This window comes from Mustela lutreola, chromosome X (assembly GCF_030435805.1).
Source record: "Mustela lutreola isolate mMusLut2 chromosome X, mMusLut2.pri, whole genome shotgun sequence".
NCBI lineage: Eukaryota > Metazoa > Chordata > Mammalia > Carnivora > Mustelidae > Mustela > Mustela lutreola.
The window spans coordinates 47,520,004-47,537,213 of record NC_081308.1 but is presented as its reverse complement, the minus strand read 5'-3'; the positions used below and the strand labels follow the sequence as shown (position 1 = coordinate 47,537,213).

Below are 17,210 nucleotides of genomic sequence, written 5' to 3'. Positions count from 1 at the left end.
AATCAAGTATCAAAGTGACCACCTTTTCTTCCCTCTTCCGCAAACAGCCTCAACAACCCTAACAACTCTTGGGGCACCTGGATGGCTCAGCTGGTTAAGTGACTGTCTTTGGCTTAGGTCATGATCCCAGAGTCCTGGGATAAGCCCTACATCTGGCTCCTTGCTCAGTGGGGACCCTGCTTCTCCCTCTCCCTCCACCTGCTACTCTGTCTACTTGTGCTGTCAAATAAATAAATAAAATTTTTCAAGAACCCCTAACAACTCTGGTCTTTGCCCTTCCAGTTACCACTTCTGTGGACCTGGCAGTCAGGCCAGGCCCTCTTCCTCCCCCAAGTTCAAGGGCTTACCCTCTTCTTCTTTAATTCAGCCTCCCGACTGGCATGGTCATTGGAGTGAACAAATTGGGGAGCAGAGGCCACCTTGGAAGCTGCTTTCTTTCCGTTCTGTTTTGCAGGCTGGTCACCATACAAAAGGCAACAATGAAACAGAGCTAATGGACCCATGGAAATCACTCTTCCTGGAGGGTTAAAGCTGCTCAAAAATGTAGTTGTAGGGAAAAGAGAGGAATAAGCAAAAAGAAGAGCTCTGTCCTCAGAGGTCTGCCCATCTGGCTAAAAAGAGACCCTCCCTCTCCTAGGCAGAGACTGACAGAAGAACTCAAAGAAAGGTGGGGGCAAATGGAAAAGTTTCCCAAGTAAAGGCCAAGGGAAACACTAAAGTAGCTCTCAAAGTGTGGTTCTTGGACCAGAGCAGCACCATCACCTGGGAACTGGTTAGAAATATGAATTACGGGATGCCACAACAGACCTAAGGAATCAGAAACTCAAGGGTGAGGCCCAGCAGCAATTTGTGTCTTAACCAGCCCTCCAGGTAATTCTGGGTAATCACCTAGAGGGCTGGTTTAGGTTTGAGAACTTTGACCATGTTAAAATTTGAGAACCACTGCCCTGGCCTATCTTATCTGTCTCCACCTTTCATAGCAGGACCAAGAGCTGGAGGCAATTTGTTTTGGCCTCCCTCCTCAACAAGCGCAATAGGGACTTGGCAATCAGACTCAAGTCCCAGCTGTGCTACCTTGAACCTAGGAGCTTTCTCACCGAGACTCAGTTTCTTCATCTTAAAAATAGGGTGATCCCTACACCAAGGTAACTCAAGCACAAAGCAGCATATGGCTTGTGGTGGAAACTTAATAAATGCTACTGATTCCCTACCACAGCCAACCAGAGAGGGAGGGAAAGCCAGATCCTCTGATTCCAATTTGCTGCTCTGTCTGGAATGACCCAACATCTACTGGGGTTTCTAGATCTCTTCTAGGACAGGGAACCTGTTCCTGACCTTACCCCTAACAAGGGGTATACCTTACCTGAGGGTCAAGCCAACTTACCTTCTTGCAGCCTTTGGAACCTTTACCTGGTTTTTTATTTTCTACAGAAAAAAAAAAAAAAGCCATTATCCACTTACCCAACATTTGTTTATACCTTAATCAAAGCCAGGCCACACTGGGAACCTAAGGAAGACTGAGACACCATGTTTGTCCAGGTCCAGAACAACAAAGACATGGAGGTAACAACAACAGGGTCAGAGGAAGTACTAGATAAAATGTTTGAGACATTATTTCAATGCAGACTGAAAAAATGCTTATGGGAATCCTGTGAAGAGAGTTACTGTGAAGAGTGCTTGCTTTTAACTGTTCTCTCTCCCCTAACTTCTGGCTGGGGGCAACTCAATAATTGCTGCACCAAGCTCAAGTTGGGGGCTGATGGCATGGGAAGGTGATCTGAGGAGTCCCAGGTGGCTAAGCCAGGGCAGATGCCCTCAGCACATGGGGAGAGAACTGCTCCTTCCTGCTTACCCTGCTCAGGCCATTACCTCCAAAGGGACTTGCCCTGTTTAGCCAAACTGTGGCCTTCCTTGGATACAAGGAAGAAAGAGCTCATCTTCTTCAATCACACCTAAACAAAGCCCAAGAACTTAAGAGGCCTCACCCTCTTCATGAGAAGTCCCATCTGCCATTCCCTTTACAGTTGGCCTCTCGGGGAAGAATGGCTGCCTTAATTCTTACTACCTGCAAGGGGGCTAAAGGAATTTCTAGAGGGGGAGGTTCTGGAAGGTCAGGATATATACAAACAAATATAGGAGCAGCTTGGAATTACCAGAGAACATGCTCCCCAACCACATAAGGTGGTTCACACTGAAGCAGAGTTAATATAGGAAACACAATTTAAATACTATTGCAAATACTTAAGGAGATTCAAAAAGATACCTCAAAGGAACTGTGTGAGAAAAAAAATTCTCAAAACTTAATACTGAATAAAAATTCAACAGATGTAGTAAAAAACAACACAGACACCACTAATAACCAAACTAATAAGCTGGAAGATCAAGAGAAGAGCTTGCTTAAAGCAAAAATCTAAAGAAATGGAAATTATGAGTAAAAATTTAAAAATGGAGAATGGGCCCAGGAGAGCTGATATCTAAATAACAGGAGTTCCTAAAAGAGAAAAAGGCACAGATGGAGAAGCAATTACTTTTTAAAATAACAGATGAAGGTTCTTTCAATTGAAAACAGTCTTGAGCGTTCAGATTAGAAAGGCTCATGGAACACCAAGACTAACAAAAAAAGACATACCATAGGGATACCCTGATGAAAATTCTTAACTCTAAGGATAAAAAGAAAATCTCATAAACTTCCAAACAGGAGTTTCCAACAAAAGCAAATATACAACTCTTAACATTTAAGATAGAATAACCATTACAAAGTTCTTTTTTAAAAAGATTTTTTATTTATTTGAGGGAGAGAGAGAAAGAGTGAGCACGAGCGGGAGGGGCAGAGGAAGGAGAGATAATTTGAAGCAGACTCCTCCCTGAGCATGAAGCCTGACAAGGGATTCAATCTCCCAACCCTGAGATTATGACCTGAGCTGAATCCAAGAGCTGGACGCTTAATCAAGTGTGCCACCCATGCGCCCCATACCAAAGTTCTGAAACAAGGAACTACATACCAAGCTAAATTACTATACTTAAGCAACAGATCACTTACAAAAAGTTAAAAAGCATTTTCAGATATGCAAAGATCAGCACCTGTGTTCTGGTAAAACTAGAGATGACCCTTGAACAACTTGAGTTTGAACTCCACAGACTCACTTACACACAGATTTTTTTTTATAAATACATGTAGTACTGTAATTGTGTTTCCTCTTCCTTCCAATTTTCTTAATAACACTGTCTTTCCTCTAACTTCTTGTATTGGAAGAATACGGTAGAGAGACATCTAACAAAATATGTGTTAATAGACTGTTCATGTTACTGGTAAGGCTTCCAGTCAGTAGTAGTAGTCTATTAGTAGTGAAGTTTTGGGGAAATCAAAAGTTCTATGTTGATTCTTGACTGCACAGGGGCTCGGGGTCCCTAACCCCCATGTTGTTCAAGAGTCAATTGTCCTTAAGGAAGTATACCAACAAAAATAAAAATTAACTCAGAATAAAGATCTAAAGCTAAAGGAAACAAATAATGATGGGCAGGAAATCTATTAAAACTTACCATTAAATTTTTTTAAAACTTACCATTAAATCTTTAAAATGCTACTAATATAGCTAAAAACTCTAATACATTTTTAGAAAAGATTTTTAAAAACCAGGAAGCATATCATAAGGAAATAGCTCAGAACCAAAATACCAAATTATTTCAACAAAATCCTGGAATCAAGCAACAGGGGTTGGAGAGAAGTAGAAGAGAAGTAAAATCATGAAAGCATGATCTTACTTTGGAATGACAGGATAAAAAATAGTTATTACTTAACTTTGGTAAAGTGACAAGAGAAGCTGAAGTTTAATTATGTCTGATATAAACATGAATGCAACTACAACATAACTTTATAATCACTGGGGGAAACCTGGGTGGCTCAGTCAGTTAAACAACTGCCTTCGGCTTAGGTCATGATCCCAAAGTCCTGGGATCCAGTCCTTCATTGGACTCCTTGCTCAACGGGGAACCAGCTTCCTCCTCTGCCTGCCACGTGCTCTCTCTCTGACAAATCATTAACAAAATCTTCTAAAAAAAACTTTATAATCACTGCTGGAGGAATTTTTTTGAACTTTTTTTGAAAATAAATAAAAGACTAAGAAGAAATAAACAAAAAATAAAAAATAAAATGGCAGAAATTAGACCAAACATATGAATATGCACAGATCAAATTTCCCTGTAACAATAACAAACCTCGATGGAATCTCCTTCTCTTCCAAAGTACTCATGTTGCAATGAAAAGAATGTGAGGTTGGGAATGAACCAGGACTGGCCATTTTACTCAATAATTACTATCTGCTTAATGTCCCTGGAAACTGAGGGCCTGTGTCAGATACAGGGACACAATAAAAAAAAAAATACATCACTTAGTAAGGAGAAAACACTCCTTGCAGGGCTCCTCAATAACCTCCCCAGATTTGACCATTATCATTACCATTTGGGTCCAAGGTATTGCTGAGAGCTCAGACAGCTACAACATGAGGCACCTCCCCCACCTTCCACTGCAGTCACTCCACTTAGCCTGATCATTACTTAATTGCAATTTGCCAATCATAGTCTGTGTTTTATGAGCACATGTAAAGTTTTTTTTTAATATTCACGATTTTTCCCACTCATGTAGATGTATATGATTGTTCTTTAACAGGTAATGGTCATACGGTTCCAAAATAAGAAGGTGTATTTTGAGAGGTCTTCCACACTTTTCCCTAACCACTTTCCTCATTGCAACAAGAAACCACTTATTAGTGCAAACGCAAATATAGGTAATCTTATTTCCCCCCATTTTCTCCCATTAAAGATAACAGTATGTCCTCCTGTTGACAACTTGCTTTTTTCACTTAACAAATCCTGGAGATCTTTCGATCAAATAGTTCTTCCATATAATAGTCTTTCTATATAATCTTTTCATACAGTACTTCCTCCTTTATTTTAAACTGCCAGGGTTCTCATAGTTGGCACCTGGATGGCTCAGTCGGTTAAGCGTCTACCTTTGGCTCAGGTCATGATCCCAGGGTCCTGGGATCGAGCCCCACATCGGGCTCTCTGCTCAGCAGGGAGTCTGCTTCTCCCTCTCCCTTGGCCTGCCGCTCCCCCTGCTCATTCTCTCTCTCTCTCTCTCTCTCTAATATATAAATAAAATCTTTATAAACTACCAATGTTCTTTTGTATGCATATACTCCATTTAACCAACTAATTACTATCTTTTTCATCACTATCAGTAATTTTATTGTCCTCTGGTATTTGATGTTCTTAAATAAAATACAAGTAATTTTGTTCATATTTCTTGTGTTACTTGAAAAAAATGATTATTTGCTTTTGGTAGTCACCTAGCCAAAGTCTGATTCTTGTAAAAATTTTTGTATGATTATATAAAATAAGTGTATTGAATTTTTTTCCACCAAGCCCACACAGGCAGGGCCACCATTCACACAGAGTATGGGATCACTGAGTTGCACAAGTCTTGTCTAGTCTATGTTGTCATTTTCTATGTGGATTACAGCAAGATAAAGGCAGGAAGCACAGAACCAGACCTGCCCTAATGACCTTGCCTTCCCTCTTACACAGGAAAGTCAAGTATCACATTTGTCTTCTCTCTGTAAGCTTTAAGCATAGTGGGAGGAAGAGCACTATGGAGACATTCCAGTGCCTGGCACAAAGTTAGTACCAAATAGCTATGACCAGTTATGCTGGGCCCTTGAGACAAAAAGATAAACCAGGTATGAGTGAGAAGTTAACAGTGCAGTGGAGGAGACAGACCCATTTATACAGTGTCAATAGCCCCAGTTCCTAGGGGCTCAGACCATGGAAACCAAAAGAGAAGCTTAATGGGAGAGATTCCTAGAGGAAGTGATGTGTAAGTTGAAATCTGAGAAATTAGCAAGAGTTATCCAGCTGAAGAATGAGGTAGAAGGGAAGAAAAGCATCTCGAAGGCAAAAAGAACAGCAATTTGTCCCCACTGGCATTTACTGCTATTCACCTCAGATCAAGTCAGTTAACTGTGCTGAGTCTCAGTTTCCTCAACTGTAAAATGGGAATGAGGGATAAGGGGAACACCACCCCCAAAGAAGTTGGGAAGACAACAATGATACCATATGTGGAAGACAGAGTAAATGATCTGGTACATATTGAGCAATTTTTTTGAGTTTTTTTTTTAATTATTATTTTAGTATAGTTGACACACAATGTTATACTAGTTTCAGGCATACAACATAGTGATTCCACAAGATAAGTCTAAGTCTATGCATTATGCTCTCCTCATCCCAAGTATAGCCACCATCTGTCACCATACAGTGCTACAATACCACCAACTCTATTCCCTATACTGTAGCTTTTAATCCCAAGACTTATTCATTCCATAACTGAAAGCCTGTATCTCTCACTCCCCTTCACCCATTTTGCCCCATTCCCCCATGCCATACAGAGCAATTTTTTAAAAACAGAACTAACCTAGGATCCTGTGATCACACTACTGGGTATTTACCAAAACACTAATTCAAAGGGATACATGCACCCTCATGTTTATAGCAACATTATTTACAATTATCAAATTATGGAAAAAGCCCAAGCTCAAGTAGCTAGCTGCACCATGAGGCACCTCCCCTCAACTGATGGATGGATAAAGATGTGGTGTATATATCCAACAGACTATTACTCAACCATAAAAAAGAATGAAATCTTGCCATTTGCAACGATATGGATAGAGTAAGAGAGTATAATGCTAAGCAAGTAAGTGTATAAGAGTATAAAGCTAAGCCAAAATAAGTCAGAGAAAGACAAATACCATATGCTTTCACTCAAATGTGTAATTTTAAGAAACAAAACAAATGAGCAAGGTTAAAAAAAAAAAGAAAAGAAAGAGAAAGAGACAAGCCAAGAAACAGACTCTTAACTACAGAGAACAAACTGATGCTTACCAGAGGAGAGGTGGGGGAAATGGGGGAAATAGGTGATGGGGATTAAGGAGTGCACTTGTAGTGAGCACTGGGTGATGTATGGAAGCGCTGAATCACTATATTGTACACCTAGAACTAATATAACATTGTATGTTAACTTTCCTGGAATTAAAATGTTTTAAAGAAATTTAAAGAATAAACTTTAAAAAGTTGCCATGAAATACCACAAATAGTCATGAAAGCTTATCACTGGGAGGGGAGTGATAAAAGAAACTCACTGTGTCTATGTTTCATCATGATGACTGGCTTGAAAGCAGGTAGGTTTAAATCTGCAGGCCTTCTTCCTGTCAGAATGGAAGAACCAATGTGAAGACAGGTGGAAGGACCACAATGCCACAAGCCCCCTTCCAAGCCCCCTACAGGCAAAATGACATGTGAAAAGAACTTGATAAGGAAGCCCTAACAATTGGAGAAACTAGGAGAAGAAGCTATAATGGAGTTGGGGCCTGGTGTAGCTGTCTACACAGGGAAAGCAGCATCACACTATCCAAAAGGAAGCTAAGTCTAAACCTCTCTTCCTGGGTGAAGACAGTGCCTCAATTTATCATATGAAATCCTTGGTCCTCAGTGTTATATGCCTTAGTACTAACCCTCTCCATGCTAAGGGGATGGGGTACACAAGGATGGCCTGTTTCTACATATTAATAGTACCTCCTTTCCCAAGTAGGGCGTTCTATATCTGATCTACCCTGGAAGTAGGGGGAAAGACAGATGGATACCAGGAGTCTACCTTAAGGAAATGGGACTGCAGAACAACGCTTTTAATCTGTGTTTATTAAACTAAAGCTAGGAGTCAGTGCAAAATCTTGGTCGGTGGGAGGGGAGAGTGTATGCCTGCATGTGTGGTTGGGGTCTGTTCCTCGGTGAGTGGGGTAAGGAGATGCCTTCTGCTGCTCTACTCTGGGGTGCAGAGGAACTAGGAAAACCAACAAAGTGGCTATGTGCATCTCTGCCACATGGGAGAAAAGTGCAGGTCTGTACATCTCTAAGTTGGTGGGGAGGAGTCCTGGGTCTCTTTACTCTTGGGAGGGCTGGGGTAAAGGAAGATGATATGCCTGTCTCCACTACAAGGTGACATTAGTTGACAGACTAACAAAGCGGGGAGAGGGAGATAGGCAGTTTTTCATGAATGGGGTCTGCGCCTTGCCTGCTGTGGGCTATTCTGGACCCTTCCATAGGGGTGGGATGGGGAACAATCTGTTTATCTTTTATATGGGTTGAAGTCAGCAGTGTGCTAACACTGATAGGAACAGGACCTCTGGTTCTCCGCATGGAAGGAACACAGCTATAAATTCAGTGGACCAGCCCTTACACTTTGCAAAGAGGGGGGCGGTTACCCTGAATGGAGAAAAAGAGATTTGAGCTCATCTACCTTGGGTAAGCGGGGAGCTCACACACACAAAATATGTACGGTGATCAGTGATGTCACTGCCTCTCAACACTGCGGGGGATGCTGCACCTCTCTGCTCCCGTGGTGGTGGTGGGGGGGCTATCTCTCATTTGCTACTTTTGGGAATTCCAAATCTTTGGGGGAAGGAGGAAGGGACGGATGATCTTTGTTTACCTCAAAAGGAGAACAAATCTGAGCCTCTCCACCGCGGGGGGGGCCCCATAACGGGCAGATCTGACAACATTCAGGGTTAAGGATTGTTTCTCTTTGCTACAGGGCATTTTTGGGGCCGGGCCTTTACAAATTCGGCAAACCAGCGCCTCCTTATGGGGTGGGGTGAGGAGTCAGGTCTGATTTTCCACAATGGGGACTCACTCTAGGCAAGAGGAGGAAAATATGCTTGGTTCTCTATGGGCTGAGGCACGTGGCAACCACTTAGAAGAGGGGTGATCTAACATCTCTGCAGTAGTGGGGGCGGGGCTTCCACAATTAGTTACAGAGGTGCGAGGCAGGGAAGTCTCCATCTCTTCAGTCTCTGTATACTAAACGTTTCTAAGCTCCTCTGTACGGGGGTCCGGCCGGGAAAGGCGGGAGTGTATGTCTGCAGAGGAGGTAATACATCAAAGCCTCTGTCCAAAGGGAAGGGGCATGGAGGCGGATCTGTGTGCCTCCGCGCCAGTAAAGGTCCACACCGCTCACCCGAGGTGGGGAGGGCGGTATGTCTCTATAACCGTAGGATCGAAGTCGCCACATGGAGACGCCTGTCTACACTGGAAGAGTGCAGAATGGAGCCTTGCTATCCTGAAGGCAAGAGGGCACTCGATGCTTCTCCACACAAGTGGGGTCTGTGACTTTCTACATTTTGTAACCAGGGATGTACACCTGGCTGGATGGGATGGGACCGTGCTCCTTTATCCAGCGAGAGTGCATTTAGGCACATTGCCCATTTACGGAGCAATCCCTCTTCCTAATCTAGGCCCTTCTACCTACCATGGATGAGAGCCGGTTCTCTATCTGTCCATTCCAGGCTGGAAGACAATTCTAGCTTCCACCTTAAATACACGATCCCCACCGCGCAGCTGGCTGAGAGAGCGCGCTCACAACGAGAAAACGGGAGAGTCGTCTCTTACCTCCACTTCCGGCGGGGATCAGACGGGAGAGAGTGGCACCACGATAGGGTTAGTCTGCAGGTTGCGCTCGCGCCGCTAGGCTCCGACTTCCGGATCCCAGCCTTGCGGCGCCGATTTGCCCTCCTTGCTTCCCCCTCCCAAGGGGCGGGGCTTCGGATTGACGGCTCGCGCCCGCCACCCCTACTCCGCAGGCGTACTGGTCCCGCCTCCCTGATACCCCGTGAGGTGAGGAAGAAACCGAGAGGGGGTAGGGTGGGAGCGGCGGGTCGACTAGTGCGGACGTATAATCTACTTGTAAGCCAAGATCTTGTTTGTGGGCCTCTGCGTGAGCTCAAATATGCGTGTTCCCGGAGCATAGTGACCAAGCAGTCCCCACCACCGCATCAGAGAAGAGCGCTGGTCAGTCCCTTTGTCTACAAAGGAAGATGGCGACGGGCAGGGTGTGGGAAAATGGCCGCCTGGGTCACATGTCTTGCCGAGTGCTCCCCACCTAAAAAGTGACTTGGTTAGCTGTTCCCAACAACCTTTCTGGTTTGTAAGGCACCAGACAAACCCTGAGGCAGGCACTTTCAACTCTTTATGCGGAAGTTCAAATCCATGGTCAGACCCAGGAACTGAACAACTAAATGTCTCTCCCACCCATTTGTCCTCCTTGTCCTCCTCCCCCGCTCCTTTCTCCTTCCCTTTGGCCCCAGGGTGGCAAATAAAAAAGGGAATGAATATATATCTCTGAAGTGGGAACAAACAAGGATTTCTTTATAAACCATCTTGAGGAGCTCCTGACGTGGCTGGTGAATGAGGTCACCCCTTAAGAACAGCAAATACCAGCCTGAAAGTGTCTTCTTTCTGGTAATTTAATCCCAGCCCCTTCTCTTTCTCAAACTTAAACTTTGGGGTAGGGCTCAGCCCCACTACCCCTAGGGTATGTTCCTCCACTTCCAGAATATCCAAGCAGAAAATGACTCCCTCTGCCCACTTCGACCCCTTGCTTATGCACTACTCAGTGCCCCTACGTTGATGAAAGGCGTCGAACCTCTCACCCTGGAGATACACAAAACTGCGGACTCCATAGGAGCCCTAACCATCTTCTCCCTTACCCCTGCATTAGCAAATTCTTCCTGTTTCTTTAAGACCTAACTCTCGTCACATAAATGAACTTTCCCAGCTGAGTTAGAAACTCAGAACACCTTTCTGCATTTATCCCTTAATGCTGTAATCATTTATTTGGAGGCATCTCCACATAAATGGAGATGCAGCCTCACCTCCTGAGACTAGGGGCCATATATCTTAAAGACCTCAACACAAGACTAGGTTCAAATCAGGCTTCAGCAAATATATGTGAAATGTGTGAGTTTGTAGGCCTGCACCACAAATCAATAGGAAATGGACAATTTCATAAATAGCACTGGGAAATTTGACTCACCATAAGGAGAGAAAAAAACTGGATCCCTACTTATTTCCATGTAAGATGGTGAGAAATTATCTTTGTCACCTACAACTGGGCAAAGACTTTCTCAACGAAGTCCCAGAAGTCCCAGTCCCTATCCAAAACTATAAGGACGAAGTCCCAGTCCTTATCCAAACTATAAGGAAAAAAATGCAACGAAATCCTTAATAAGAAAGAAATTGGTGTTACTACTTTGGAAAACAATTAGGAAATTATCCAGAATAGTTGAAGGTGGGCCCTGGGACCCTGCAATTCTACTGGTAAAGATATATTTAACCTCTAGACTTTAAGTCCTAGAGAAATTCTTACACATATGCACAAGGAGGCATGAGCAAGAATATTCAATGCATAACTGTTTATGATACAGAAAAAAATCTGAACAATCTAAAAATTCACCAATAGGAGAATGAATAAATAGCAGTACAACCATACAATAGAATACTGAAGAGCAGCAGAAAAAATTAAATTCAGTCGCATATATCAACCCAGATAAATTTCAAAAAAACACTGCTGAGATAAAATATAAATTATAGAAGGACATATGATATATGAGACATTTACGTAGATTTTTAAAAATATTTAAGTAATCTGTAGACCTAATGTGGGGCTTGAACCCATATGACCCCAAGATCAAGAGTTGGGTGCTCTACTGACTTAACCAGGCAGGTACTCCTATATAGACTTTTTAAATCTAGAAAACAATGCACTAAATTATTTATAGATTATATAAATATATAAACAATATTTTTAAAAGAGAGTTAAATAGAAAATGCAGAATGGTGATTAGTTATGGGGAAGAAAGCAAAGGAACAGAAAGAGATACACAGGGAACTTCAACTGTTTGTCTAATATTTTATCTGGGTAGTAGGTACATGGGTGTGTGCTATATTATTCTCTATACTTATTTGTATGCCTGAAATATTTCATACCTTTTTTAGAAAGAATACAAGGATCTGTAACAAATTTAGTGACGGTTAAATCTAGATCAGTGGATCTCAAGCTTTGGCCAGCATCAATGTCAGTGGGAGGGCTTGTCAGAACACTGATTGCTGGGCCCTCTGCCCAGAGCTGTGTTTCAGTAAGTCTGGCAGGGCCCAGGAATTTGAATTTCTAATAAGTTTCCAAACGATGATGATGATGGAAAAGAAGAGGGGAGAGAGAGGGAGAAGAATCGCCTGGGGCTGCTACTAGTCCAGGTATCATACTTGAGATCTACTGACAGAGAAAATGAGATTATCAGTGAATTTTGTTGTCTTCATTGTGCTTTTCTGTGTTTTCCATAGTCAAAATGAATATGAATTACTTTACAGAGAGGTTTTTGTAGTTTTAAATTCACCTTAATCTCTACTTCAAACTCTTATTTCCCACATAGTTATCCATTCTGTGGTATTTTATGCAGATTTTTTGTTGATATGTGTTCTTGCAAAATATGTATTATTGTTTGGGGTGCATGTGTTTCCTCAAAATTTTTATTTTTCACTTTTTCAAAATTCAGAACATTTGAAAAATAGTACAATGAAAGTCCATATACCCTTAATATTTTTCCAGACTTGTTCTACTTCTGTTTATGTGTATATGTATACCTTTTCTTTTTTGATGAACTATATGAAAGTTGCAGACAATGTAACATAACATCCCTAAATAATTCAGCATACATCTACAAGAATAATAACATTCTACACCACTACAATGCCATTATCATACGTAAGAAAATTTAACAATAATTCAGTAATACCATTAAAGATACCCTATATTCAGATTTTCAAATTGTGCCCAAAATGTTGTTAGAGCTGATCGTTTTTTGATCCCAGGATCTAATCAAGTTTTATGCATTATATTTGGTTGTTGTTTTGCTTTAACTTCTTTTTTTTTTAATATAATTTTTTATTTTTTATAAACATATATTTTTATCCCCAGGGGTACAGGTCTGTGAATCACCAGGTTTACACACTTCAACTTCTTTTAATCTGGAATACTACTATATTTTGTGTGTGTGTTTTCTTTTACATTGATGTTTTTGAAGAGTCTAGGCAATTTCTTATAGAATGTCCCACATCTAGATTAATCTGCTCTTTCCACATGATTAGATTCAGATTAAGTGTTTTCACCAATAATCATTTACTTCATATTGTATCACCTCAGGAGGCACATACTATCAGGTTGTCCCACTATGGAGGATGTTTTATGTGTGCATTTTTATCTCATTGATATCTCATTGATATCCTACTTTTTTTTTCATTCAGCCTTGTGTTTTAAAGTCTATCCATATGTCTGTGTGTACATCCAATCCATTTCTTCTACCTGCTTATGCTAACCACAGCCTGCCTTCACATTTTCCCTGAATATTCCAATGATAGACACAGCAAGATTGCTTCCAGCTTGCTGATACCACAAATAAAACTTTGATGAATATTCCTGTGTATGTCCCCTTATTGGCCTGTATGAGAATTTCTTTGAAACATACACTCAGAACTTATGATTGCATCATAAAGTGTGCATATACTTAGTTTGACTAAGAACACCAATACTGCTAGGTGGTTCTCTGGGAGAACTACACCATTCCACTGTTTTACCTTCAGTGTACAAGGATTCCTGTGTCCCTACGTGCTCACTAACACTTGACTTTTTCCGGATTTCTACTTTTTGCCAGTCCAAAAAGTATAAAGTATTATTTTGATTTAGTTTGCATTTCTCTGATTACTAATGAATTTTTCAGCATCACTTCATATGTGTGTTAAATGCCTCTTTTGTAAAGTGCCTGCTTATATAGTTGGCCCATTTTTTCCAGTGAGTTTCCTATCTCTCCTATTGATTTGCTAGAGTTCCTTATGGAGCGTAGCTTCTAGTCCTGTGTCAGTTTCAGACATTGCAAATATTCTCTCCCTATTTTAACTTTTTTAAGTTAGCCTTAATAATAGAATAGATATTGTTGAATTTTAGTATCAATATTAGATAAATAAAATTTAGACAAATAAATAAATAAAATTTAGAATAATAGAACAGAAGTTATTGAATTTTAATAGAAATTGTTGTTTTTAATGTAACCCAATCCATCAAATTTTTATTCTATGGTTTCTAGTTTGGGGGTTTTATTTAAAAACTAGTTCCCTCCTCTCAGATCAAAAGCTATTCTCCTATTTTTTTTCTATTAACCTTATAGTTTCATCTTTCACCTTTAGGTTTTAATTCGTGTAGAATCCACTCTCATATGTACTGATAGATAGAGATGCAATTTTATTTTTTCTATACACAGTGAGCCACATTTCCCACCATCAAACACCAAACAAACCTTACTTTTTCATTGATTTGCTGGGCCACCTTTGTCACATGAGACACACATGCACAAGTCTGTCTCAGTTCTTGCACTAATACTGCCTTGCTTTTGACATTTTGTAATATAAAATGATAGGGCAAGTACCTCCGCTTTAGTCTTCTTTTAGTATTGTCTTAGCTATATCCCCACATAAATTTTAAAAAAGAATTTATCAGGCTCTTCAGAATCCAAGTGGAATTTTTAATGGGATCACACTAAATTTATAGATTAATTTTAGAGAATTGATATCAAAATAATATCCAAGAATATTGAATATCCCCTCATTTGTTGAATTCACCTTCTGTGTCCTTTATTAAGAGTTTCAATGGGCACCTGGGTGGCTCAGTGAGTTAAAGCCTCTGCCTTCGGCTCAGGTCATGATCCCAGGGTCCTGGGATCGAGCCCCGCATCGGGCTCTCTGCTCATCAGGGAACCTGCTTCCTCCTCTCTCTCTGCCTGCCTCCCCGCCTACTTGTGATCTCTGCCTGTCAAATAAATAAATAAAATCTTAAAAAAAAAAATTCTTTTTTTAAAAAAAAAGAGTTTCAAGTTTTCTCTTTGGAATTGTGTATTTTTACTAATTTAATTCCTAGTTGCTTTGTAGTTTTGTTACAATTGTGAATATTTTATATTTATTTATTTTTGAATAGATAATACACATACATTTTGAATATCAAAACCAAATAAAAATTATACTTTGAAAAGTGTCACTCTTGTCCATTTCACCCAATTGCCACAATACCCACCCCCAGCAGTTACCACACTTTTTAAATTTCTTATTGAAATATAATTAACATGCAGTGTTATATTAGTTTCAGGTATAATGATTCAATAATTCTATACATTACTCAGTGTTCACCAAGATAAGTGTACACCTAATCCCCTTTACTTATTTCACCCTTCCCCCCAGCCACCTCCCCTCTGGCAACCTCCAATTCATTCTCTGTATTTAAGAGTCTAGTATGGTTTTGTTTTGTTCTGTTTTGTTTAGTCTCCTTTTTCCTTTGCTCATTTGTTTTGTTTATTAAATTCCACATGTGAATGAAATCATATGGTATTATCTTTCTCTGACTTATTTCACTCAACATTATACTCTTTGTGTCCATCCATGTTGTTGCAAATGGCAAGATCTCATTCTTTTTTATGGCTGCATAGTATTCCATTATATACAGAATATTTTATATTTAATATTTTTTCTTTTTTCTTTTTTTAAGATTTTATTTATTTGTTTAACAGAGAGAGAGAGAGAGAGATCACAAGTAGGCAGAGAGGCTGGCACAGAGAGAGAGGGGGAAGCAGGCTCCCCGCTAAGCAGGGAGACTGACGCGGGGCTCAATCCCAAGACCCTGAGATCATGACCTGAGCCAAAGGCAGAGGCTTAACCCACTGAGCCACCCAGGTGCCCCTTAATAATTTTTTCTTATACTTGAGTTTACTTTCAACAATCAAGACAGACTCTATGAATGACAAGAGGTTCAAAGAAACCCAATATTTTAACATGCTTTTTAGAAAACAAAACATACATACTGATCTCTATCTAGTATCTTTGTACAGTCATTTTGGTCACAGATACTGATTTCAAGTTTCTTTCCACCTTAAGAATTTTTTTTTAAGTTCAACAAGGAACATTATGAAATAAGAATGGTACCAAAAAAGGGACAGCAATGACTGGAAGGAAAAAAGGAAGTAAAGGGAAGGAAAGAATAGAGAATGCCTCCTTAATTTTTATCTTTGTATATTGTTTCTTTAATGTATCAAATAGACAACCCAGTAACTGAACAGGCCATCTCCCCCAGAAAAAGGAAAGACAAAATTAACAAATACATGGTGGAGGTATGTAGGTACCTTACAGTAAATCTCCCTCTTAGAATGTTCTGTTAATCAGATTCTACAGAAAAGTATCACATTATTGAAACATCCTAAATTCAAAGGCCAGTGATCTATTTGATAAGAAGTTTGATTTTATACACACACACACACACACACACACACACACACTACTATTTGATATAGACCACATCTTCTTTAACCATTCATCTATTGATGGATGCTTGGGTTGCTTCCATATTTGGCTATTATAAATAATGTTACAATAAACATAGGGATGCAAGTATCTTTTCAAATTAGTGTTTTCATTTTCTTGGGTAAATACCCCATGGTGGAATTACTGGATCATATAATTCTATTTTTAATTTTTGGAGGAGTCTCTATACTGTTTTGCACCAATTTGCATTCCCACCTATAGTTTTCCAGGATTCCTTTCTGTCCACATCCTCTCCAACACTTGTTATTTCTTGTGTTTTTGGTAACAGCCATTCAGACATGTGCGAGGTGATATCTCACTGCAGTTTTTTGTTAAAGATTTTATTTATTTTCAGAGAGAGAGAAAGTGCACAAGCAGCGGGAGCAGCAGGCAGAGGGAGAAGCAGGCTCCCTGCTAAGCAAAGAGCCCAATACAGGACTTGATCCCAGGAGCTTGGGATCATGACCTGAGCCAAAGGCAGATGCTTAGCAGACTGAGTCACCCAAGTGCCCCATCACTGTGATTTTGATTTGCATTTCCTGATGATTATGGATGTTGAGCATCTTTTCATAGGTCTGTTCACCACCTCTATGTCTTCTTTGGGAAAATGTCTATTCAGGCCCTCTGTCCATTTTTTAATTGTATTTTTTCTTCTTGGTGTTGAGTTCTTTAAGTTCTTTCTATATTTTGGATATCAATCCTTATCAAATCTACCATTTGTGAATATCATCTACCATTTAGTAGGTTGCCTTTGCACTTTATTGATGCTGCCCTTTGCCATGCACAAGCTTTTTCTTTTGGCATAATCCCAATAGTGTACTTTTACTTTTGTTTTCTTTATCTAGAAAAATATTTCTGTCACTGGCGTCCAAGAAATTACTGCCTATGTTTTCTTCTAGGAGTTTTATGGTTTCAGGTCTCACATTTTAGGT

The 17,210-nt window shown here is 40.3% G+C and overlaps 1 protein-coding gene across 8 annotated transcripts in view; it reads right to left on the bottom strand.

The window, feature by feature from the left end:
- The window catches only part of GNL3L (G protein nucleolar 3 like), a 60,198-nt gene that overhangs the window by 16,634 nt on the left and 26,354 nt on the right, over positions 1–17,210 (bottom strand). For 2 of the 8 annotated variants that reach the window (XM_059158335.1, XM_059158342.1), the window contains exons 1-4: positions 9,496–9,652; positions 7,194–7,259; positions 1,385–1,425; positions 348–455 (exon numbers count right to left, since the gene is read on the bottom strand). In XM_059158335.1, coding sequence (XP_059014318.1) covers positions 348–455; positions 1,385–1,425; positions 7,194–7,212 — 168 coding nt within the window. In that variant the 5' untranslated portion in view covers positions 7,213–7,259; positions 9,496–9,652. Of the gene's footprint in view, positions 1–347; positions 532–1,384; positions 1,426–7,193; positions 7,260–9,495; positions 9,653–17,210 lie in introns of those variants that run through there. The other 6 variants (XM_059158336.1, XM_059158338.1, XM_059158337.1 and 3 more) reach the window with 6 other exon arrangements.